General features: G+C 51.9%; 1 protein-coding gene across 4 annotated transcripts in view; it reads left to right on the forward strand.

Moving 5' to 3' along the window:
* Positions 1-19713, forward strand: part of TMEM268 (transmembrane protein 268) — a 28745-nt gene extending 9032 nt beyond the window's left edge. For all 4 annotated transcript variants that reach the window (XM_070251224.1, XM_023628738.2, XM_023628739.2 and 1 more), the window contains 7 exons: positions 2863-2972; positions 4373-4480; positions 5451-5600; positions 9842-9952; positions 11941-12021; positions 13161-13346; positions 16974-19713. In XM_070251224.1, coding sequence (XP_070107325.1) covers positions 2863-2972; positions 4373-4480; positions 5451-5600; positions 9842-9952; positions 11941-12021; positions 13161-13346; positions 16974-17153 — 926 coding nt within the window. In that variant the 3' untranslated portion in view covers positions 17154-19713. The remainder of the gene's footprint in view (positions 1-2862; positions 2973-4372; positions 4481-5450; positions 5601-9841; positions 9953-11940; positions 12022-13160; positions 13347-16973) is intronic.
* The last annotated feature ends 3271 nt before the right edge of the window (positions 19714-22984 follow it).

The following is a 22984-nucleotide window of genomic DNA, read 5'->3' on the forward strand; positions in this document are numbered from 1 at the left end:
TGCTTAATCAGACCCATTTCACGCCACGTGCTTTATTTTCATCGTCCTTGTTATTTGTAAGGCCTCCGCGGGGGTGTGACACTCCTCTGAGTGGATGGCTGCGGGTTCACATTCCTTCTTCAGGGTGACCTTAGTGAGAGGCTGAGCTACAGTTTGAACCCCAAGCTGTCTAGCGTGTGTTTTTCCCCGACTTACCACCCTGCCTCCATACCCCTCACCCCTTGCAAGATGTTTTTTTAAAAAAAGGGAAAGCAAAATAAAATTCTTTTTGGCAGGGGGTAGGATTTTTCTGGCACTCTTGAGATCATAGGCCATACCTTGAGGTATAAAAAAAAAGAACCCTATCAGGCTTGGGGACCAGAGTTCTATCATCTTATTTCATTTATACATCAAACATTTATTTAGTGCCTACTGTATGCCAGGCACTGAACTCAGCCAGAGGATTCAGTGATGTGCAAAACCAATGTGGGAGTGTAGAGTCTGACGGGGACAATGGACTTTAATCAAGTAATGGTATACATACAGAATCAAATAATTGCATGGTATGTACTCATCGTTGATGAGCATAAAGGAGAAGAGCAGTAGTTATGCGCAGGGTTAGCAGAAGGATTTGATCTGAGAGTTTAGAGTATCAGGGGAGACTCTGGGACAGTGATTAATGAGCTGGGATACAAATGATGAATAGGATTTAACTGCGTGAAGCTGGGTGGAAGGGGTCGAGGGAGAGGGAACATCATATGCAAAGGCCCTGAGGTAGGAGAGAACACTGCCTGTTCAAGGAACAAAGGAGGCTGGTGTAGCAAGACCCAGAACAAGGCCAGTGGCTCAAGGTGAGTTTGGCGGGAGGCTGGTTCTTCTAAGGGCTGGGGGAGCCTGGTGAGGTGGGTCGGTTTTCCCAGCAGAGCACCGAGAAGCTGTTGGAAGTTTTACCAGAGGCCTGGTATCGCCTGACTTGCACTCCGGCCGCCATGTGGAGAATGGGTTGTATGAGGGAAGAGTAGGTTTGGAGGAGCCAATGAGGAGACTCCTGCGCGGGAGAGGTGAAGCTAACTTACCCCGGGGTGTGGTGAAGATGCCAAGAGCTGCGTGGGTCTCGCCAAGATGCCGAGAGAGGCAATGTGTGTTGGCGCAGTTGGCAGGGCCCAGTGATGGACGGCGTGAGGGGTCGAGGGAGTGGGTGGGCCAGCGATGCCCAGCGAGGTAGGCTCCTCCTTTGGCCTGGAAGCCTCAGGTATTGCCCGACGCTGCGTTCGGAGGTGACCGGAGTCTCGGCCAGCAGGGAACGTGTTTGCGGTCGAGTCCCTTCAGTGCTGCCTCATTTTCTAAGCAAGGGCCACGGAAAATGTGTTACAAGGTCCAGTCCCCAGCCTTGCCCGGCTGGACACGGGGAGCCTAGTCTCAGGCGGGGTCCCGCACAGCCCCTGGCTGCTGACTGGTGGCTCCCAGGGCCTCACCCCATGTGGAGGGAGACCCCCATCCTCCGGTCTGGAGGGTCTTACTCAGAGCCAGTGGCTGGTGGGGCTTCAGCCTCTGCCCTGCCTCCCCGGCCTCGCCTGGCCTCGTGGTTTGGCTTTGTTGCAGCCCTGCAGGGCGAGAGCTGTCATAGCTGTCATGACCAGCCTGGCTGGACGTACTCACTTTGAGATTAAGCTCAATTTATGCTTTTAAAGTGTTCAGGGAGGTGCAGATCCCCCGGGGAGGGCTTGCCCATAAGTCAGTGCCTTCGTTTTCTGTGGTCGCGGTAACAAGTAACCGCCAACACAGGGGCTTACAAAACGCCCTTGTTCCCTTGCAGTGCCGCAGGCTGGACTCCGACACCGGCCGTTTCACCGGGTCAGTGGCTGCCTTCCTGCAGGAGGCTCGGGGAGAATCTTTCCTTTCCTTCTCCAGCTTCTAAAGGCTGCCCGCCTTCCTTGGTCCAGGATCCCCGTCCCTGTCATCAGAGCTGGCTGTGTTCCATTTCTCTGTGTCTTTCTTCTGAAGTCACGTCCTCCTGACCCTTCTGCGGCCCCTTCTTCCACTTTTAAGGGTCCTTAGATTACATTATGCCCACCCAGATAATCCAGAATAACCTCCCTATTTACGGCCAGCTGATTAGGAACCCAGAGTCCCTCTGTAACCTTAATTCTCCTTTGCCACATAAGGTAACATATTCACAGGTCCTGGGGAGTAGGTGGGGACATCTTTGGAACCTCATTGTTCTGCTTTCCACACTTGATCTCTCTCTCTTTTTTTTTGGTGAGGAAGATTTGCCCTGAGCTAACATCCGTTGCCAGTCTTCCTCTACTTTGTATGTGGGATGCCTCCACTGCGTAGCTGATGAGTGGAGTATGTCCTCACCCAGGATCTGAACCCGTGAACCTGGGCCGCCGAAGTGGAGCATGAGGAACTTTAACCACTTGGCCACAGAGGCGGCTCCCAGTGGGTTATCTCTTACTTAGCCTCTGAGCCCACCAGGGATGTCCGAGTTATTTGGTTGAGTTTCCTTTGCAGTGCTCAAATCAATGTCTGCTATGTCATCTCCTCAATGTAGTTAGTTGTTCAGTCTCTGTTTAAATATCCTCCCCTGTGATGGGGACCTCACTACCTCGCGTTCTGTGTGTGGACAGCTCTCATTCTTGGGGAGTTCATCCTCATATAGCCTTGCATTGGGTCCTACTGGCCTCCACGCTCTGGTCCTGGTTCCCTCTCCTGGGGGCTTTTGGGTCCAGTCCAGTCCTTCTCCCATAGGGATTAGCAGACAGCCATTGTCCCTTTTTGCCATGAGAAGGTTCTCACGGCCAGGGGAGGTGACTCCATCAGGCTCTGGGCTCATCCAGGGTCCTATGGCTCGGCCACACGAAGCCTCTGGTCTGCTTCCAGGGCTGCACAATGGCCAGGTCCTCACGGTTCTCCGGATCGACAACACCTGTGCGCCCATCGCCTTCGATCTGGGGGCCGCTGAGGAGCAGCTGCAGACCTGGGGCATCCAGGTGGGTGCGATTTTCCTGGCTCTCTACCATTTCCCTTCTATCCGTCCGTCCACCTGTCTGTCCGTCCATCCATCCTTTCATGCCGTTACTCACAGAATCTTTATGAAACGCTCCGTGCCCAATGTGGTTGGGGATAGAAGGGAGATGTCTTAGAACCAGCTCCTCCCAATGAATTCACATGACAGATGTGTGGTGTGGGTGCCCACCCTGTGCCAGCCAAGAACCTGGGCGGTAGGCACAGTATTCAGTGGTGAAAAGGACCCACTGCCTGTGCTCACCCTGCTCCCAGAGCCCCGTGGGGGCGATGGACATGCGTCAGATAGCTCAGGACAGCGTGACATAAATGCTCCCGTGGAGGAACGTGCAGGACGCCAAGGACACGCACAGGAGAAAACGATAAACCCGCCTGGGGAAGCCGTGGTTGTGAAAGCTTCCCAGATGAGCAGATACTTGATCTGGGATCTAGCAGGAAAAATAGGAGTTGGCTGGGTAAACAGGAGGAAGGGCATTTTAGGAGAGGGAACTGCATATGTGAAGCAAAGGGTACATAAATTCATTAGATAATAATGCAGTGCCTTCAAGCATCGTGACTCGAGGCATAGGCTCCCAAGATCCGTAGATGTGGATGCAGATCCGGCTCTGCGGCTCACTGCCTGTGTGACTTTAAGCAGGTGACTTAACCTCTCTGAGCCGCAGTTTCATCATCTGTAAAATGAGGGCAATATGAATAGAGTTACACAGAGCTTCTGTGGGGATTAAGTGAAATAGTGTTTGAGGAACACTTGCACTGTCTCTGACACCAAGTGAATGTTCAATAAATTGTAGCTATTGGTGTTGTTAAGGTCCCACCTGCCTGGTTCTCTCTTCCCGAAGCCACTAGGCCTCCTCCCATATGCCAGTACAATTGTTAGCTTATTTAATCTGCACACCGCCCCTACAAGGTGGGTGCTCTTATTATCCTCATTTTATAGAGCAGGAAACCAAGGCTCAGAGAAGTGGGGTAACTTGCTCCAGGTCACACAGCACATGAGTGGCAGGGCCAAGGTTTGGACCTGGGATTGGCTGACTCCAGGGCCTGTGCCTTAACCATTAGGCTCTCCTGGGTCTGCTGTGAGGTCCTGAGCCTGGGGCTGTGGGCGTCCCTGTGCGGGATGTCCTCCTGGGTCTTCAGCTGCCCACCTCCCCAGTGATACTGGGCCTTCCCTGAGCCAGCAGCTACACCCTGGGATTGCCACCCAGCGCTCCGAGCCCCTCAGTCGGCCTCCTGGTTCAGCCCAGAACGAGCCTGCTCTTCCTCCTACACGATAGTCACATGACCTGGAAGTGACTTGCCGCTGGCGGGAGGGAGCTGGGGAGTGGTTCTCCTGGCTGATCATTGCTTTGCTTTGGGCACCGAGCAGGTCCCCGCCGACCAGTACCGGAGCCTGGCCGAGAGCGCCCTCCTGGAGCCCCAAGTCAGAAGATACATCATCTACAACTCGCGGCCCATGCGGCTGGCCTTTGCTGTGGTAAGGAGGGTGGCGGCCCGCATTCGGACCCTGCCGTGGCCCCGTGGCCCTGCTGACATCGGCGTGGCCTCCTGTCCTGGAGGGGTGGGTATGGGATGTGGGGGCTGGTGACCCAGCTGCCTGGGAGAGAGCAGTCCACAGGGGCCCGGATTTGTGGGGAGGGGAAACTTACAGGAGAGAGTTGTCACCAGGCCCCCGGGGAACGGAGGGGAGGCAGGGTTTCCCAAGGGCGGAGCTGGGGGCTGGGGATCCGCTGACCCACCTCTGAGGCTCTGGACTCCGTGTCTGGCTGGGTCAAGACTTTCCTCCCCTCTGGGACTTGGTTTCCTCTCCTGTTCACTAGATAGGTCCGTTTCAGCTCTAATCCTATATACCTGTGTAGACACACACACACATACCTATAAACATATACACCTGCGCACACACACACCTATGGCGGAGCCAGAACGGGAACCCGGGCAGACTGGATTCAGCATCTTTCTTCACCGTGTTGACTTGCTTCCTCTCTGTGCATAAATGGGCCAATAGCACTCAGACTCCCACCTCCCGCTCCTAGGGAAGGAAAAGGGATGGCCATCAACATTTATTAATTCCCTGATAAGTGCTGTGCTGTCACGTATGTTATCTTCCTAACCCTGATGCAACCCTGCAGACTAGGTATTACCCCATTTTATAGATGAGGACATTAAGGCTCAGAGAGCTGTGACACCTCGTCCAAGCCCACACAGCAGCTGAAGGACCAGCGTGGGCTTCTGACTCTGCTTTATCTTACTCCCAAGCCCCCTGCCCTTTTCTGTTTTATTTAAAATCCGGGCGAGCACGGATCCGGGGCAGCTATTCTCAGGCCTGTCCTGTGCATGAGGACCAAGGGCTCCGCGCGCAGACCCCCATCCGTCCCTTTTGGCCCTGTGAATGCAGCTGCCTCGTCAGGACAGGTGTTCTGAGCGCGCTCCGTCTCTGGCCCCTGCAGGTGTTCTATGTGGTGGTGTGGGCAAACATCTACTCCACCAGCCAGCTCTTCGCCCTGGGGAACCACTGGGTGGCCGTGCTGCTCGTGACCCTGGCCGCGGTCAGCCTGACCCTGGCTCTCGTGCTCATCTTCGAGAGACACCAGAGGAAGGTGAGAGGTCGCGGGACCCCGGCCACGCTCCCTCTGGAATCGGGGTGGGAGGTGGATCCACGGCAGGGCGTTCTCTTTTCCCTGCGTCGAAGAATTTCTCCCACCGTGGAAATTCACTGCCCAGGTGCTCAGGGACTGCAAGAAATCAAATCACATGTGGGATTAAATCCTCTGCTTTTCCTGTCTCATCCCTGTGGGTTGTGTTTCTAGAAGCAAGCTGTGTCGCAAGGGCGTCTGGGAGGCGCAGGAGGGCGCTTTGAGTTCACGGAGCCCTTTCATGCACCTCCTGTCTCCCCGGATGCTCGCGACGCCCTGTGAGTGAGGAAGGGGGTCCGGAGCCCACCTCGCAGCCCGAGGTGCCTGAGGTTGAGCCCCCGGCAGAGGCAGAGGCGGGCGGATGCTCACCTCGTGCTCTGTTGATGCTTGTGCCTTGTTTAACCCCAGCAGTGACCTTTGAGGCAGAGCGGGGCTGGTCCGAGAGTTTAGATCCCCCTGTGAGTGGCAGAGCGGGGTTTCCAAGCCCGAGCCCTCTGCCTCCCAATCTTATCACCAAGGAGATTGGTCCCTCCGGCTTAATGTGTGGTTCACAATCGTGTTCTGCTTCTTCAGTGTCTTTTGTTACTTACTGAGCACTTCGCATGTGCTGGTTCGGCTGTTAAGGGCTTCGCACAGGTTAACTCCTGAAACCCCCCAGGAGGTCTCTGGGTGGAGTCTTTGCCACTCATTTTACAGATGGGGAACTGAGGCTCCAAGGAGGCTGGAGGAGTGGGCCAAGGTCATGCTCCCAGTAAATGGCGGAGCTGGAATTCAGGGCCGGGATGCTCTGATTCCAAGCCGTGTTCTCAGTCCGGACCCTACTGTGTTGGCCTTCTATGGCTGCTGGAACGGCTTCCTGTAAATGGAGTGGCTTAAAACACCACCAGTTTATCATCGCAGTGTTCTGTAGTTTAGAAGTTTGACGTGGAGGGGCTGCATCCTCTCTGCAGCTTCTAGGGCAGAATCTGTTTTCTTGCCTTTTCCAGCTCTTGGAGGCCACCTGCATTCCTTGGCTCGTGGCTCCTTCCTCCATCTTCAAAGCCAGCAATGGAGGGTCAAGTCCTTCTCACATCTTTGACTGTGAACCTTTTGCCTCCCTCTTCCACTTTTTTTTTTGGTGAGGAAGATTGGCCCTGAGCTAACGTCTGTTGCCAATCTTCCTCTTTGTGCTTGAGGAAGGTTGTCGCTGCGTTAACGTCTGTGCCAATCTTCCTCTATTTTGTATGTGTATGTTGGCCACAGCATAGCTTGATGAGTGGTGTGTAGGGCCACACCTGAGATCTGAACCTCCGAACCCCGAGCCACCAAAGTGGAGCATGTGAACTTAACCACTACGCCACTGGGCTGGCCCCCCTCTTCCACTTTTAAGGCCTCTTGTGCTTCCATGGGGCTGCCTGGGTAATCTGGGGCCATCTCCCTATTTTAAGATCAGCTAATTAGCAACCTTAACTCCATCTACGTCCTGGATTCCCCTTTGCCATGTAACGTAACATACTTGCAGGTTCTGGGGAGTAGGACTCAGCATCTTTAGGGGGTCGCTATTCTGCCTACGGCACCTCCGCTGTCTTTCCAGCTGCTTAGGAGGCTCCACCAGCAGCTGGCACAGAGCTGGACCCTGAGACCTGCAAACACTCCGCCCTTGCCTGACTCTGGGGGAGAGGGTGGCATGTCGGGCCGTGTGGTCCGGGTTTGGGGTGTGAATTCCGTTTGCTGTCTGTGCTCACGGAGACAAACGGGAACCTTATGGCTTAATCGTTCTGAAAAGATCTTTGTTGGGCTTTGCAACGAGGCTGCCAAAATAACGCTGCCCTTGGGCTCTGTTGGAGCTTTCACGGCCCTTATGCTTGGCCTATAAAAAATAAATTGATCTGGCCGCTCCTGCAGCCAGAAACTTCTCTTGGGGAGGGGAAAGAGCAAAGTGTTGTGTGTTAGCAGGAGCAGGCAGCTGTCTGGCTCCTGGCAGGTGCTTCAAGGATGCCGTTGAGGGTGCCTCCTGGGCTCTGCTTCCTTCTCTCCCTCCTGTCTTTGTTCACCTGGTATTTATGAAGCCCAGCAAGTGCCAGGCAGTGTCCTAGAGAAGGACACAGAGAGGAACAAGACCCCGTGTCTTTCCAGGTACAGCACGGAGGCCCCAGGTACAGAGAGGCGCTCCTGTCATCGCTGTTTGCTCGTTCTGGGAGCCCCTCCAGGGTCCTTTCCTTCCTAGTAATGACCATCATTTAATGAGCACCTATTCTGTGCTCTCTGTTTGGGGCCTGAATCCTATGCCCAACAACAACCTGACAAGGAGGCAGGATACCTCTGCCGTTGGCCAGCTCTGCAAGCTGGGTAATTTATCACTTAACCTCTCAGGGCCTTAGTTTGCTCATCTGTCAGTTGGGATCGTAATTGTAGCTCTCTCATAGGGTCATTGGGAGAATTAAATGACTTATTGCACGCAATATGATACTACTTGGTATAAAGTAAATGCTCACTAAGTATTAACTGTTAGGATTATTCACTTTCTTTTCCAGTGGGGGAAACCGAAGCTCAGAGAAGTTAACTCTAGTCTGTGGTCACACAGCCCCCCTCAGGTCTTCCTTTGGGCCTTAGCTCTTGTTCCTTCTTGGATCCCTTGTCACTCAGGACCATGCAGATCCCCCCCAACCGTTGTCACTCTTACTGTTAGTGTCCTACCTGCATCACGTGACATCTTTGAGAGCCTCAGCATTTTGCACACACTGCCTTGGTTTCCCCTTGTTTGGGGCCTTATTAGCCTTTCTCAGGATTGGAAGGCTTGTGAAGGCAGGCGAGACCCTGCCTTGTGTCCCCTGCAGAGTGGAGCACATTGCTGCAGCAGGTGGGAAGTTCCTAAAGATAGTTGCGGCCAACATGGTGCAGTGGAAGGCATGATGATTTCAGTTCAATATCGTCGTCATCATGATACCGTTAGCTGACATGCATTGAGTGTTCATTCTGCCACGTGTTCTCCGTGGGTTAACTCATTTCATCCTTATTCTAACCCTGAATATAAGGGGGTGATATTATCTCCAGGGTGGAGACGAGACGGAGCCAGAGGTGGTGAGTAATTTGCCCGAGGTCACGCAGGTGGTGAGAGCCGGAGTCAGGGTTGGGGCCTTGGTGACACAGGTTTCTGAAAGGGTGAACGGCCCCTACTAATGTTCTAGGAAAAACAAAACAGAATCTCGCCTCGATTCGCACAGTAGTGGCATTCCTGGAAAATTCAGTATATTTAAATCTCTTTAAAAAAACCTCACTTTAGGTTTCTATGTAAAATGGAGTTAGTTGGCCGGTCGGAGAATTATCAGCAGATTTTCGCTGCATTCATGCCCGGTGGGGCCTTTGGGGTGCGGGAAGGCCACGAGGCAGGTCTTCTGCTTGCGGGATTCTCTCCCGTGGGGCACGACCTTCAGTGGAAGGCACGCATTTAGCATCCCTAGTCCTCGTCCCTAAGTGCCGGCCTTGCCCATCCCATCCCTGTGATGAACAAAAGGACCTCACATTTCCAGAATTTCCCTCCTGGGGTCCTGCCCCTTTTGGGGACCATGGTGTTTGACTGGGCTGCCTTCTAATTGCATCTCAGAGAGGCCTTCTCCCAAACCAAGGGTCTTCATACCCTTCTTCTTCCCAGCCTGCTTCGCTTCTGCTTTGTCAACTAAATACTTGACGTCGTTGTTTTGGGTGGGGAAAGAAGGAGATGGATTCCCAGAGCCTCCTCTGAGGACCAGCGCTGTCCTAGGTACTTCCGAGAGCAGGTGCCGTGTAGACAGAGCGGGTGTTTACTTACATGACCAACGTTCAGACCGTCTAACCCCCTCCCAACCCTCCTCCCCCCACACACGTCTGTTGCCCCCGACTGTGTCCCAGGCGCTGGGTTCCTACACACAATCTCAGTGAAATCTCACCACATCCTAAGAGGCAGGGACACTCTCTGTCCTTATTCTACAGCTGAAGAAAGCGAGGCTCAGAGAAGGCATGTAATCTGTCCAGGGCCACACAGCCAGGAAGTAGCAGAGCCGGGCTCCAGCTGAATTTATTGTCCCAACAACCCCATGATCTCGTCTTATCGGGGAGGCATTGTGTGTGTCTAGAAGATGAGGGGTGTCCCATGGCGTCCAGGGATGGGACAGTGCAGGGTAATTACTGGGGCCCAGAGCTCCCTGGTGGCATGGAGGTCTGGCCATGGGTGGGCGTCTGTCTTACAGGCCAACACCAACACGGACCTGAGGCTGGCGGCCGCCAACGGAGCACTCCTGAGGCACCGGCTGCTGCTGGGGGTGACGGACACGGTGGAAGGCTGCCAGAGCGTGATCCAGGTACTTGTCTCGGGGTGACTTCTCCTTGAGGGCCCGCTGGGCTGGGCTGGTGGCGAGAGGTGGCCCGTGTCCTCCTGTCTGCACAGGGTCTTCCGGGATGGCCTCGGCAGCCCTTCCCTCCCTCCCAGCCCCAGCGTTTCTTCCTGGAGACTTGGCTCTGGGCCTTAACCAGCTGCCTGGAGCCTCCACAGGCCGGGGCTGGAAGGGAAGCTCAGAGACCATCCTCGCCGCACTCCTCATTCCGCGTTTATTCAGCAGACAGATGGGGCCTCCTCTGTGCGGAGCCCCCAGTGGCCCCAGGGCTCAGGCCAGGTCCCTGGAGAGGCAGGTCGCACTCGAAGGCCTTGTCCTCCTGGCTCAGATGTTTGCTTTGCCCCAAGGGCAGTGGGTAGACCTTAAGTGACTAGGACAAGGTCACACAGGAGGTCTGGGACATGGGCGGGGTGAGTGAGGCCCGGGGCTGCTGATCTGGCTGAGCTCTGCCAGGCAGGAATAGCTAAATCTCAGCATCACATCTGCTTTCTCACCTCCGCCTATTGCTACCCCTCGCCCTGTGGGAGCCCGGGGTGGGCGTGCGGGCGGGCCCCGGAAGAAGCTCCTTGTGCGCGCGACCTGTTCATCCTCAGATGTGTGCCAGGCGCTGTTCTAGGCGCTGAGGCTGCAGCAGAGCGCAGACCTGCACGGATCCCTGTGTGGATGGAGCCCAGCACACCTGAGACGGTCTAGGGTGTCAGGGGATCCTACCCAGCCCCGGGGGTGAGCTCGATGGCATCACAAGATTTCTGGCAGTTCAGGTGTGACATCTTAGACTGGAAGCCCCTTGAATCTGGGGGTCCTTTCAGCCTCGTGTTTCTCTAAATCCTCTTTATCATTTGGCACAGAGGGCTGATTCGGCAAGTGTTAGTTGAAGGCGTCAATGGATGGATGACAAATGAATGGCCACATCTTTTAAAATAATTAGGTTCTTTCAGTTTCAAAGTAGTCTCTTGGGATGAAGTGATACAATATCTTGGATTTTCTTTAAAATCACCAGCAATGGGGTGGGGGTGGAGGTGTCAAGGGTGAGTGGTGGTCAGGGGTAGAGATGAAACAAGAGTAGCCGTGGAGTGATAACCATTGAACCAAGATGGTGGGGAGGGGGAGGTTGATGACGTCATTTGCTCTCCTTTGTGTATGTTTGGCAAATTTCATAATAAAAAGTAAAAAAAAAATTCATCTAAAAAATATATCCTTGGGGATGAGACAGCGGGAGAGACTAGTTGGCAGAAAGATGTGCGCCTGGGTCTCGGGGGTCCGTCCCTGGGAGGAGGGAGCTCTGGGATCCAGAGGAAGGGGCTGGTGGGTGGAGGTGGGAGATGGGCCCGCAGATTCTTACAGAGCTCGGGTTGTGATGTGCGGCAGTGTGGACCCCACAAGATGTTGTAATGCGTGAACGTGGAGATGTCGGCCTGGCTGAGTGTGACCTGGCTTTCTGGGGGCTGTGAGGTTGAGGAGGAAGGGGAGGTAAGGGTGAGGTGATGGTTTCTCACCCCGCTCCCTGCCCCCCATGGCGCCCACGTGGATTCTCTCTGACCTGAGCAGTGGGGGGACGGCTCTGAAGGGTTTCACTCGTTTGCATGTTGGGCTCTGGGCAGAAGGGCACCTCCCCCCCTGAGAATGGAGGTGGTGGCTCCAGGTGGCTGCGAGCCATCCGGGACGATTGGGGTCTGTCTGGGAGGCTCCGTGACCCGTGGGAGATGGGGCCGCAGCCATTTTGAATAGAGTTTGACATTTTCTGAATTTGCACACAAAGCCATTTTTCTACCAGTGTACAAAGGAAGCTTCACGGATGGGGACTCTGAGAGAGAGCAGAATGTTACGCCCCCACCAGGGACCAGGCTAAGCCCAGTCGGCCTGAGCAGGGCTGGCCTCCAAGCGGAGGCAGGAGCTGGAGGTTCGAGGTCGGGCTGGCTTTGAGCCTCAGCGATCGTGGGGTCCTCTCTCCCCAGCTCTGGTTTGTCTACTTCGACCTGGAGAACTGTGTGCAGTTCTTGGCTGACCATGTTCAAGAAATGAAGACTAACCAAGAGGTAAGTCACCTTACGTGAAACAGCAGACAAGAAAATAAACCAGGAGGCCACAGTATATAGATTGCATTACCTCAGTGTTGGAGAAATGTCTAAGGGAAAGTTCCTTGAAAGGAAGAATTACCTATGTGGAGTCAGCACTTGTTTTTGCCTAGGGAATTTTGACTTTTTAATCTCATTTTAACAAATCCTCTCCTTTTTTTTTTTTTTTTTTTTTGCTGAGGAAGATTGAGCTAATATCTGTTGCCAATCTTCCTATTTTTGCTTGAGGAAGATTTGCCCTGAGCTAACATCTGTGCCAGTCTTCCTCTATTTTGTATGTGGGTCCACCACAGTGTGGCCGATGATGAGTGGTGTAGGTCTGTGCCTGGGATCTGAACCCAGGCTGCTAAAGCGGAGCGTGCCTAACTTAACCACTAGGCCACAGGGCTGGCCCAAATCTCCTTCTTTTTAGCTAATCACATTTTCCACATTTCCTACAGTGAGTATGTATTTATAATATAATAATATGATGATAATAAAGATCCTGTGGAGGAAAGTACCATGTAGTTTCACTTGTTCAAAATGCCTTCCTACCATTTATAAAGAAGAACAGGGAGCTTTTGCTCTCATTCTCCAGATGAGAAAACCGAGGCTCTGGAACTCCAGTCACCAGCTGCCCCTGGTCACACAGCCAATGGGTGATGCCGGTTTGGAGCCTAGCCCGCCTGTCCCTGAGCCTGGGCCTCCTTCCCGGGGGTCAGCCTTTTCCTGGGCCCCACAAGAGCTGGAGTCGGTCTTGAAGTCAGGGGCCTGGTTTTGCCCTGACCCCGCCCGGTCGTTCCCATGTGGCTTTGGGCAAGGCCTCTGGGCGTCAGTTTCTCACCTGCAAGATATGGAGAAAGAGACCACATCCCAGGGTGCTTTGAAGAGCAAATGAGAGCCAGAAGGGAAGAGTGCCCCAGAGGCAATAAAGAGCGTCCTTGTGTAGGGAGTGACCTGATGGCTCCAGCGTGGCTTGGGTCCAGATCCACGTGAGGTCAGCATCTGGGTCTGTAGGTGGAGCCATCTGTGCTCTGTGGGTCTGCAGCTCGGGGAGCGACTTGCCTCCCACCTCCCACCCAACTTGGGTCACCGCCCGAGCCCCCCTCTTTCCTTTGCAGTCCTTGCTGAGACGCAGACTGAGCCAGCTGTGCGTTGTCATGGAGACCGGGGTGAGCCCCGCCGCGGCTGAGGAGCCGGAGGACCCGATGGAGGAAGCTCCTCTCCTGCCCAGCAGGCCTGAACCCCAGGAGAGGCCGCTCATGCAGACCGAGCTCCACCAGCTTGTTCCCGAGGCTGAGCCGGAGGTAACGGGTGCCAGCCCCTCCCCCACGGGGTGCTGGCAGTGTGTGTGCAGGTCTCAGGTTCTGGATGCCGGGGGACATGGCTTTCCTGAGTTGGTAGGGACCACGCACATCTTTTAGCTGACTAGTTTTCTATATTTTTTCCCCTCACCCCAACACTTTAAAAAATAGCTTATAGGAGGGGCCAGACCGCTGGCATAGCGGTTAAGTTCACCAGCTCCGCTTCAGTGGCCCAGGGCTCACGGGTTTGGATCCTGGACACGGACCTACATCTTGCTCATCAAGCCATGCTGGGGCGACGTCCCACATACAAAATAGAGGAAGATCGCTTAGGGCCAGTCTTCCTCAGCAAAAAAAGGGAAGATTGGCAACAGGTGTCAGCTTGGGGCCAGACTTCCTCACACACACATGCACAAAATAGCTTATAGGAATCAGTTTTTTCACCCATTTAAAAAATATCTTGGATAGTCTTTTTGGTTATTTTGTTGGATGTTAGTTACATGTCTGTGGGTCATAGGCTGCCGAACTGTGAACATGTTGATGAGTATTTGGGCCATTTTTTAATCCGTTCATCAGTCAGTCGTCTCTCCATCCATCTACTTAAATTGCAGTGGGATATTTGAATCTTATATGCATCTCTGTTGAAGTCCAGTTCCTCCAGCCTCAGGGTTCTGTTGGGTCCTGCCACCCGAGCTGTCCAGGATGACCGCGTGCTGGTAGACCAGGAATCTGCTAATGCAGTTCACAGCTGTGCTACCCTCTGCTCCCCGTGGTGGGGGCAGACCCGGTGTCTGGGACACAGGCCCCCAGGGGTGGCCTCAGTCATGGGGTGATGCCAGAGAGCACTGGCATTTTCTTTTCAGTCAACAAATTTGAAGATTAAAGGTCCAAAGGGGGCCTGCATATAATAGGACTATTTCAAGAGAAAATGATAAATGTCTTAATCTCTTCACTTGAATCCCATTGACTTTTTTTTTTAAAGAACAGAAAAAAGATTGATAAGGTCACGTACCTTATTGCAGCACGCGTGTGTGGGTTTGTGTGAAATAGCCTATTAAATACGATGGGTCTTTTAAATTATTTTTTCAAATTCATTCACATCAATGGTAATACAATTTCCCGTCATGAATATCAAGTCTTAGTACGTGTGCACAGGTTTTTAAAGTAGCTGCCCTCATAACTTATAGGGAAGATATAATCAGAGCCCAGGTCTCAGCGTGGGCTGGACCGTCATATTTCAGTGGGAACCCGGTGTCCGTGAAAGGTGCAGAAATGGTTGTAATGATCTCTTATGTTTTTACAGATTTTTATTACACATAAAATCCTTTAGCAGACCCTCTGAGGTATGGAGTATTTCCCCGTCTTCCTTGACGGGTGAAATAAGCTTCCGAGAGGTCAGCTGACTTGCTCAAGGTCCCAGAGCAGCGGAGAACGTGACAAAGCCAAGGGCAGCGGCCAGCTCTGCGGCTTCTCAATAGGCCAGGCTGTCGGCCACCGTTCTTTCTTCTTATGTTATTGATTTTGGCGTAGATGGGCGAGAAGACCAATCTGAGCTCGTGAGCGGTAGGCTCTTTGAAGTTTTCAGTATTTTCTAGGACAAAGGCTGGCTCACGGGAAACACTGATCCTGCAGAACTAGGTGGCATTTCTGCTTTTTTGAATAATGATAGTAGGAACGACATTGACATTATCGAGCGCTAGGTTCTGCCTGGGCTTTCCATCCATGAGTTCCTTTAATCCTCACTCCAGCTCATGCAGATCGATGCTATGATTTCCGCTCTTTTACTGATGAAGAAATGGGCTCAGCAAGGGGAACAGACTTGCTCAGATTCTGTCACAGGGTGGCTGAGCTGAAATTCCCCGTTGGCTTGTTTTTTTTTTTTTTTAGATTGGCACCTGAGCTAACATCTGTTGCCAATCTTCTTTTTTTTTTTTCTCTTTTTCCCCAAAGCGCCCCAGTCTGTCGTTGTATATTCTAGTTGTGAGTCTTTACAGTTGTGGCATGTGGGACGCCGCCTCAGCATGGCCTGATGAGCGGGACCATGTCTGCGCCCAGGATTCAAACCAGTGAAATCCTGGGCCGCCGAAGCGGAGCACGCCATCTTAACCACTTGGCCGCTGGCCGGCCCCCTCCCTCGGCCTTTTTGATTTGAAAGCCTGTTCTTCGTCACTAACTCTACTGACATGCACATCCTTGATGTAGCCCCCTTACTTTAGTCCCTTCCCACTGGACACAAGTCTTACGGAAGACCTTCAGTGCCACGCATGAGGAATTGAAACGTTCTCCCTGAAATTCTGACTGCCAGACCAGGGAACAGACCTTTCGAGACCAAATGTGTTAATAAGTTTTTGCTCTTAATGCCATTGAGTTGATTCCGACTCCTAGCGACCCTGTGGACAGCAGAGCGGAGCCCGGCGCGGTCTTTTGGCGCCATCCTCTCGCCTTCCGGCACTGTGTCGGACCATGCTCCACTGCTGTTCACAGGATTTGCGTGGCCAAATTTTTTTGGAAGTGAGTGGCCAGGTCCTTCTTCCTATTCTGTCTTAGTCTGGAAGTTCCACTGAAACCTGTCCACCTTGGGGACCCTGCTGGTATTTGAAATCCCAGTGGCATAGCTTTCAGCATCACAGCTACACGCAGCCTCCACGGTATGACAACCAGATGGAGGGTGTGGTTCCCTGATGGGGAAACGACCCTGGGCCACAGCGACGGGAGTGCCGGATCTTAACCACTAGACCGCCAGGCCTGGCCTGGGTTACTAAGAGCATGCATTAGATCCAATTTTTAAATTCTGTTTTTTACTTTTTTTCGTTGCAGTAAAACATGCAAATATAAAATTTACCACCTCAACCATTTTTAAGTGTCCAATTCAGTGGCATTAAGTACTTTCACATTGTTGTATACCCATCACGGCCATCCATTTCCAGAAGTTTCCATCTTCCCAAGCTGAACCTCCATACCCATTAAACACAAGCTCCCCGTTCCCGCTTCCCCAGCCCCTGGTGACCTCCCTTCTACTTTCGGTCTCTATGAATTCACTGCTCTAGGCGCCTTGTATAAGTGGACTCACACAGGATTTGTCGTTTTGTGACAAATCCAGTTTTTACAAGCAAACTCTTAATACAGTGGGAGTATTTGTCTAGGGAAACCCAGCAGGCACCGTGTCTGAACTGAAGAATCCTGCCGTCGTGGGGTGCTTCCCCCGGCCCCGTTTGTTAAGGATCATCTTCAGGTGCATTGTTACCTTGAGCTGACGCATTATAGACTCATAGACATTTGAAATGTGAAGAAGTCTGTGTCTGTGTGTGATTGGCTGGGAGAAATCAGTAGTAATTTCTCAAGTGCTCTGAGGCTCCATAGCTTTTTTGTGCCTATATTATTGCCTATCAGCAGTTAGGTTACCCGCCTCGGAGATGAGGAAACTGAGGCAGCAGGAGCCCCACAGAGGGAGTTGGGAAGCAGGGCTTCCAGACCAGGCCAGGCATCTTCCAACGGCCCCAGGCGAAGTTCTGGGTGGGTTCTTCCCAGTGAGCATCGCGGCTGGTCCAGGGGGCATGAGGACCACTCGGCTCTGCCCTCGTGCCTTAGATGCTGCTCTGTGGTCCTCACTCTCCTCCCTGCCTCTTGCAGGAGATGGCCCAGCAGCTGCTGGCGGTGTTCGGCGGCTACTACATCCGGCTCCTGGTGACATCCCAGCTCCCCGAGGTAGGGGGCACACGTCATATGGACTCCCCGAGGGTTCCGTGCCCCTGCCAGTTCATAGAGGCCCACATCCTGGGCACAGGGTGCTGCCCGTTCCTGGCCAGGTGACCTGAGGACAAAGGGACTCATCTTCCTCTGAGACTGAAGGGGGGAAGTCAGCGAGGCCTCGGGAGCTGATCCTCGGGGAGGAGAGAAGCGTCTGGGGGCCCTCCGAAGGCTGTCAGTAACGTCAGCAATGGGGGTGTCTCGTCACTCTGCGACTCTTGACAGAAGTGGCTTGTCGACAAACCACGTGGAGCCCTGGCCTTTCCGGAAGCTGAGGGTTGCCGGGCTGGTCCCGCGCCAAGTCACTCTATGCTGCTGGGAACCACGGGCATGAATGGAAGGCTTCTCCCCCATCCCTTCCGTTGTCTGGACACCCAGGAAATGTGAAGATGACCTGACGGGGCCACACACGTGTCCGAGGCTCGGCCTCAGAGACGCTCCCATCTCCAGCCCCTTCGTGTCAGATGGGGAAGGGAGGCTTCGGGAGGACACTGCTCCTGGTGGCATTGCCTCGGGCCCCTAAAATGATAAGACTGCCTCTTCCCAATCGGAAGCAAAGAAGTCAAGTGGCAGAATGTTCTCCATTTTTAAGTTTTTCTTCTTCTGTATTCTGTGAAAAACAGTGGCACCTGTGTTTACTGTCTGCGGGCACACAGTCTTCCAGGGACGGAGGAAAGAAACCAATAGCACGCAGCTGTCAATGGGAACATTTGGACAGGAGCGAGGCTGGCTGACTGGAGGACGTATTTGGTTCAAAGGCAGGCTGCTGGTGGTTGTGGTTTTACACTGCAGGTGGAGAGCAACGGCCCTGTGTTCTGACACTAACACGCTCCTGGAAGGAAGCATAATCTGTCACTCGCCGAGCTCCATGGGGAGCTCAGGCTTCCAGGTTCTCTGTTTCGGAACAAGTTCGAAGATCCCTCATTCCATAGGCCCCAATTTCACAGCCCTGGCCTGGCATGTAAGGGTTCCCTAGCCCCTAAGACCCAGCCTTCGTCTGCAATTTTGGCTGCATCTCCCACAAAACTCCCTCATGAGGTCAAACTTTTTCCTGGACTGACATGTCTATTCTTTTCCATCTGTTGAACTCCTATGCATGCTTCAAAGCCCAGTGTTACTTACCCCTCTTTCAGGAAGCCTTCAATACAGCCAGCCCTGCTCCTCTCTGCCTCCTGTAAATTCTTGATGTAGCCGCTGCCTTTACTGACGTTTTAAGTTATTGATTCTATTTTCCTGTGCACATGCCTGTTTTTCTAGCTAGACTATAAACTCCTCAAAGACAAAGATTGCTCCTTGTCCTCTTTGTGCATGATCTGGACCTGCTACAGGAAAAAAAATCCTGTGGATTGAGTGCTTTGTCATCTCCGTAGTAGCTTTTGCCAATTGCTGTCTCTATTCAGTTGAATGATGAGGTTGGCACAGACCTGGCTTCTGGTCCTTAGCCACCCCTTCTAACTGTGTGACTTTCGGCTGGTCCTCAGTTCACCCATCTGTATAATGGGTAGATTGGAAGATTCTTAATGGCTCTTCCAAGCCAAAGTTCTGGGAATGTCCAGCTTTTTCTGCTCCATCTAGCCCTTGGCCTGTTTATCTATTGTCTTCTGCCTTTATCTACGTGTAGAAAGGTCCTGCAGCCCCACACGGCCAAGGTGTCCCAGACCTCCTGCTCCTTTGGACGGAACACTGGCCTAGCTAGCAGGAGACCTGGATTCTCATCCCAGATCTGCTGCTTCCTAGCTGTGTGACCTTGGCTAGGTCACTTAACCTCTCTGAGTGTCAATTCACTCCTTTATAAGTGGATCTGGTGAACATGAAATGTACTCATGCCGGTGACTTGCCCTGTTAAGAGATTAATCTGTTTGCTTTCTCTGGGCTGGAGAAGAGAAATCAAGTGTGTAGACCAGCCCTTTGCAAGTGGCTGTTCTAGGCATTTCTCTGAGGGCAGCTTTGCTGAATGAGAATTATTCATGAAGGCGATCACTGTCTCTCTCACCTGCCTCAGAGGAAATAGGAGCTGTGAATGCAATCAGTAAAGGCCCATATTTATTCTCTAACCGTGAAACCCCGGTAAGTGTAATACCAGAATAAAAATGTGTGCGTTAAATGGCAAAACAGCCATTTTTCCATTTTAAGGCTTCCTTAAAGAGCCCTTGGTGTGTTCTTTGCTGCCTTTCCCTCTCTTTAGAGTTTCCGATGGTCTCACCTGGTGGCTGGGCATTCAGGGGTGCCCATGACACACATTTTTTTTTGCACTTGTGCCTCAGTTTCCTCGTTGAGAAGACTCTGTGACCTCTGTCTTGCCTGCATCTCAGAGTCGCTGTGAAGATCAGAGTCCACAAAGGAGGAGGTGCTGTAAGATTGAATGCTCTGCGTTAGTGACACGGGCACGTGGCGAGGGGGCTTGCGTTCTAGAGGCACATTCACTCAGATCCAAGTTCCGCCACTTTAGGAGCAGCGTCCTGCCCGTCCTTGGGTCTCACTCCTCCTGTGTGGAATGGGGTAAGAATACCTACCTCATACGTCATTGTGAAGATTAAGTGGCACCAAAATTGTAAAAGCCTTGCAACTTTGAGTTGCAAGCTTTTGTAAGAGCTGAATAAATTGTGGCTATTTTTTTTTTAAACTCTGTGTCTTGTATACTGTAGGTGCCCGATGTGTATTTTTGTTGATGTGTGGGTCATTAGCAGTTACTGTCCATTCATTCTGTGCGAGACCTCAGTGACTCCAGCACCGGGGGCGTATTTCTGTGAATAAAGATTCTAGCCCCATCTCTCTGAAATTCAGTACCAGGAGACAGTCAGCGGGGAGGTTAAGAGCAAGCTGGTGATTTGGGGCCAGATGCTTCCCCTCTCTGTTCCTCTTCTGCTTCCATTTCCTCATCTATTAAGGGAGTGTGTGACAATAGGGGGCATAACTGAGGCAATGCCTGTGAGCTACAAAACTGGTCCACAGGACGGGCTCCCTCGTGACGGCCTTGCCGCTGCTGCGTCTGCTAAAAGCTGGCTCTAAGCGCTTCCTTACTTGTTCAAATTCATGTCCTCATTGACTGTGTTGGTTTATCTGATCAGTGACCAAGGGAAGAAAACCTCGAACTATGAGTGTAGACTTTCGGTTTCTCCTTTTACTTCTGCCAAGTTTTTAAAAAAATTGAGATATAATTAACGTACAATAAAATTCTCCATTTTAAAGGTTACAATTCAGTGGTTTTTCGTATATTCCCAAGATTGCACAATAATGACCACTATATAATTCTAGAAGAATTCCGTCACCCCCCAACCCCCCCAAAAAACCCCCTACTCGTTAACAGTCATGCCCCCTTCCCCCTCCCCAGTCTGCAGCACCCACTAATCTACTTTCTATGTCTATGGATTTCCCCATTCTGGAAATGGACTCATACAGCATGTGGCCTTTTGTGTCTGGCTTTTTTCACAGAACATAATGTTTTCAGGATTCATCCATGTATCAGTACTTTGTCGCTTTTTTTTTTTTTTTTTTAAAGATTTTATTCTTTTCCTTTTTCTCCCCAAAGCCCCCCGGTACATAGTTGTATATTCTTCGTTGTGGGTCCTTCTAGTTGTGGCATGTGGGACGCTGCCTCAGCGTGGTCTGACGAGCAGTGCCATGTCCACGCCCAGGATTCGAACCAACGAAACACCGGGCCGCCTGCAGCGGAGCGCGCGAACTTAACCACTCGGCCACGGGGCCAGCCCCAGTACTTTGTCGCTTTTTAATGGCTGAATAATATTCCGCGGCGTGGCTAGACCGCATTTTGTCTATCCCTTCACCATGTGGGTGGTTTTCGCTTTCTGGCTCCTCTGAATAATGCCGGTGTGAACAGTTATGGCACAAGTTTTTCTGTGAAATATATTTAAGTTCCCTTCTGACAAGTTTTGCTCTGTTATTTCATGTATACAAATAGAGAACTGTTAGAACTTCCTAATGCGTCGACCCTTTTATGAAACGTCCATCTTTATCTCTAGTAGATTTTTGCCTTAAAAATCTGCTATTATTAATTATGTGATAAATCTCTGTTCATCCTTTACTTTCAAGCCGCCTGCATCCTTATATTTCAGGTGGCCCTCTCGTGGGCATATCAGATTTAAAAAAATCAGTCTCTATTTTTAAACTGGAGTATTTACTACGCCGTATCTAGTATATTTACTGATACATTACATTTGGGCTTAGATGTACCATCTTACTACTTACTCTCTTGGTCTTCTTTGTTCTGTCCTTTTTGGCCTTCTTTTGGATTAGGGTTTTGTTTTGTTTTAAATTTCTCCTCTGCTAGCCTATGAGGACTGTGTTTTCTTTTCTTTTAGTGGTCCCCTAGGTTACAACGTGCATCCTTGACTTATTCAAATCTCTTTTGACTCCTTCCTCCACTTTCTGGACAATCCAAAGACCTGAGAGCTCTTCCTCCTCCTGCCTGTTGTGCTCTTGTCATCACGGATTCCCGTTCTCTGTTTCAAACTGCAGCCGGCATTATTATTAATACTGTATGCAGTCGGTATTCATTCAGGTGTATCCACATGTTTACTTTGTATTATTCTTTATTTGTTACTTCTTTCTTACTCTGTGTTCCTTCCCGCGTTTGCACACCTCTGTCTAGGGTCATTCTCCTAGAACTACTGTAGGAGTTCTTGTATACTTAGAAATAAATACTTTAGCATTTCCCTTCCAGTTCAGATCTTCTGGTGACAGATTGAGTTTTTGGGTGCTGAAAGTCTCTATTTTGCTTTTATTTTTGAAAGAGATTTTTGGTAAGCAGAGAATTTTGGGGTGCTACGGTTATTTTCCTTTGGAAGCTTTGGAAGCTGTCCTTGGCGTTCATTGCTTCTGTTGCGAAGGCGGCCGTCAGTCCCGTGACTTCCTTTATTCCCCTCTTTTCTGAGGTGGGGGCAGGCACAGGGAGAGCTCCTATGATAAGCTGTCTTCTTAGCAACTCACTGCGTTCTTACTGCAAATGTGAGCAGTCTGGCGATGTCGCTTTGCGGCCTGAAACTCCTCTGTGGCTCCCCAGTGCCTTCAGGAGCCAGCCGAGCTCCGATCCCTGGATGTGAGGCTCGTGAGGATGCTCTGTTCCCCCGCTCCCACCGCGCCACCCTCAGGTTTTCACGGTGGTCATTCCACCCGTTGATGTTCGCTTCCCTCATACCCCTACAAGGTTGTGCCTCTATTTTCTGCTTTGCTTATTTTGTTCCCTCCTTCCGGAATCCCTCCCCACCCCCCGCTTTGCTGGGCTAATTCCTTTTCCACCTTCAGAAAACTCAAGCCCCGTCTCTTCCAGGAAGCCTTCCCCAACCCCAGGTCAGTGGCAAAATGCTCCTCGTTCTTTTGCTCCCAAAGTGGTATCCTATTATGTGAAAGTGAGATGCTTCTGTGCCCGGCTCCCTGGCTAGAGCGGAAGCCCCTTGGGGTCCCTGAGTATTGCTCCTGCCCGCATGCTCTGTGTTTTTGCACAAACCGCTCTGTAAATCTGCACTGGCTGTTCACTGCATCACCCTAGGGCTGCTGGCTGCAGGGTTTTGTGTCACCTGCTCCCTGTCACCCTGGCCCTGAGCACCTTAATAGAGGCCACAGTGGCGACCAGAATTGTGCCCTCCAGCTCTAGCTTTTAGGATGGCGTCCGTTTCTAGCTGCCTCTGCCACTAACTGGCCTCTCCTAAGCATTTCCTTGTTAGGTTGGTTAGGAGTGACTGAAAATATTTTAGACCGATAAAACCACATTTCTTTATGTGAGATGCTAGATTCTCATTGCTCCGCATTCAAGGGGATCTCGAAAGTGTGGGAAAGGAAAAAGAGGAGGGACCCAGTCCTGGGATGCAACCAAGGGCTTTAATTGGAGGCAGCTCCTCCTGCAGTGGCTTTTTCAGGAGCGGAAGTGACTTGCTCGC

Source organism: Equus caballus, chromosome 25 (genome assembly GCF_041296265.1).
Source record: "Equus caballus isolate H_3958 breed thoroughbred chromosome 25, TB-T2T, whole genome shotgun sequence".
In the NCBI taxonomy this organism is placed as follows: domain Eukaryota; kingdom Metazoa; phylum Chordata; class Mammalia; order Perissodactyla; family Equidae; genus Equus; species Equus caballus.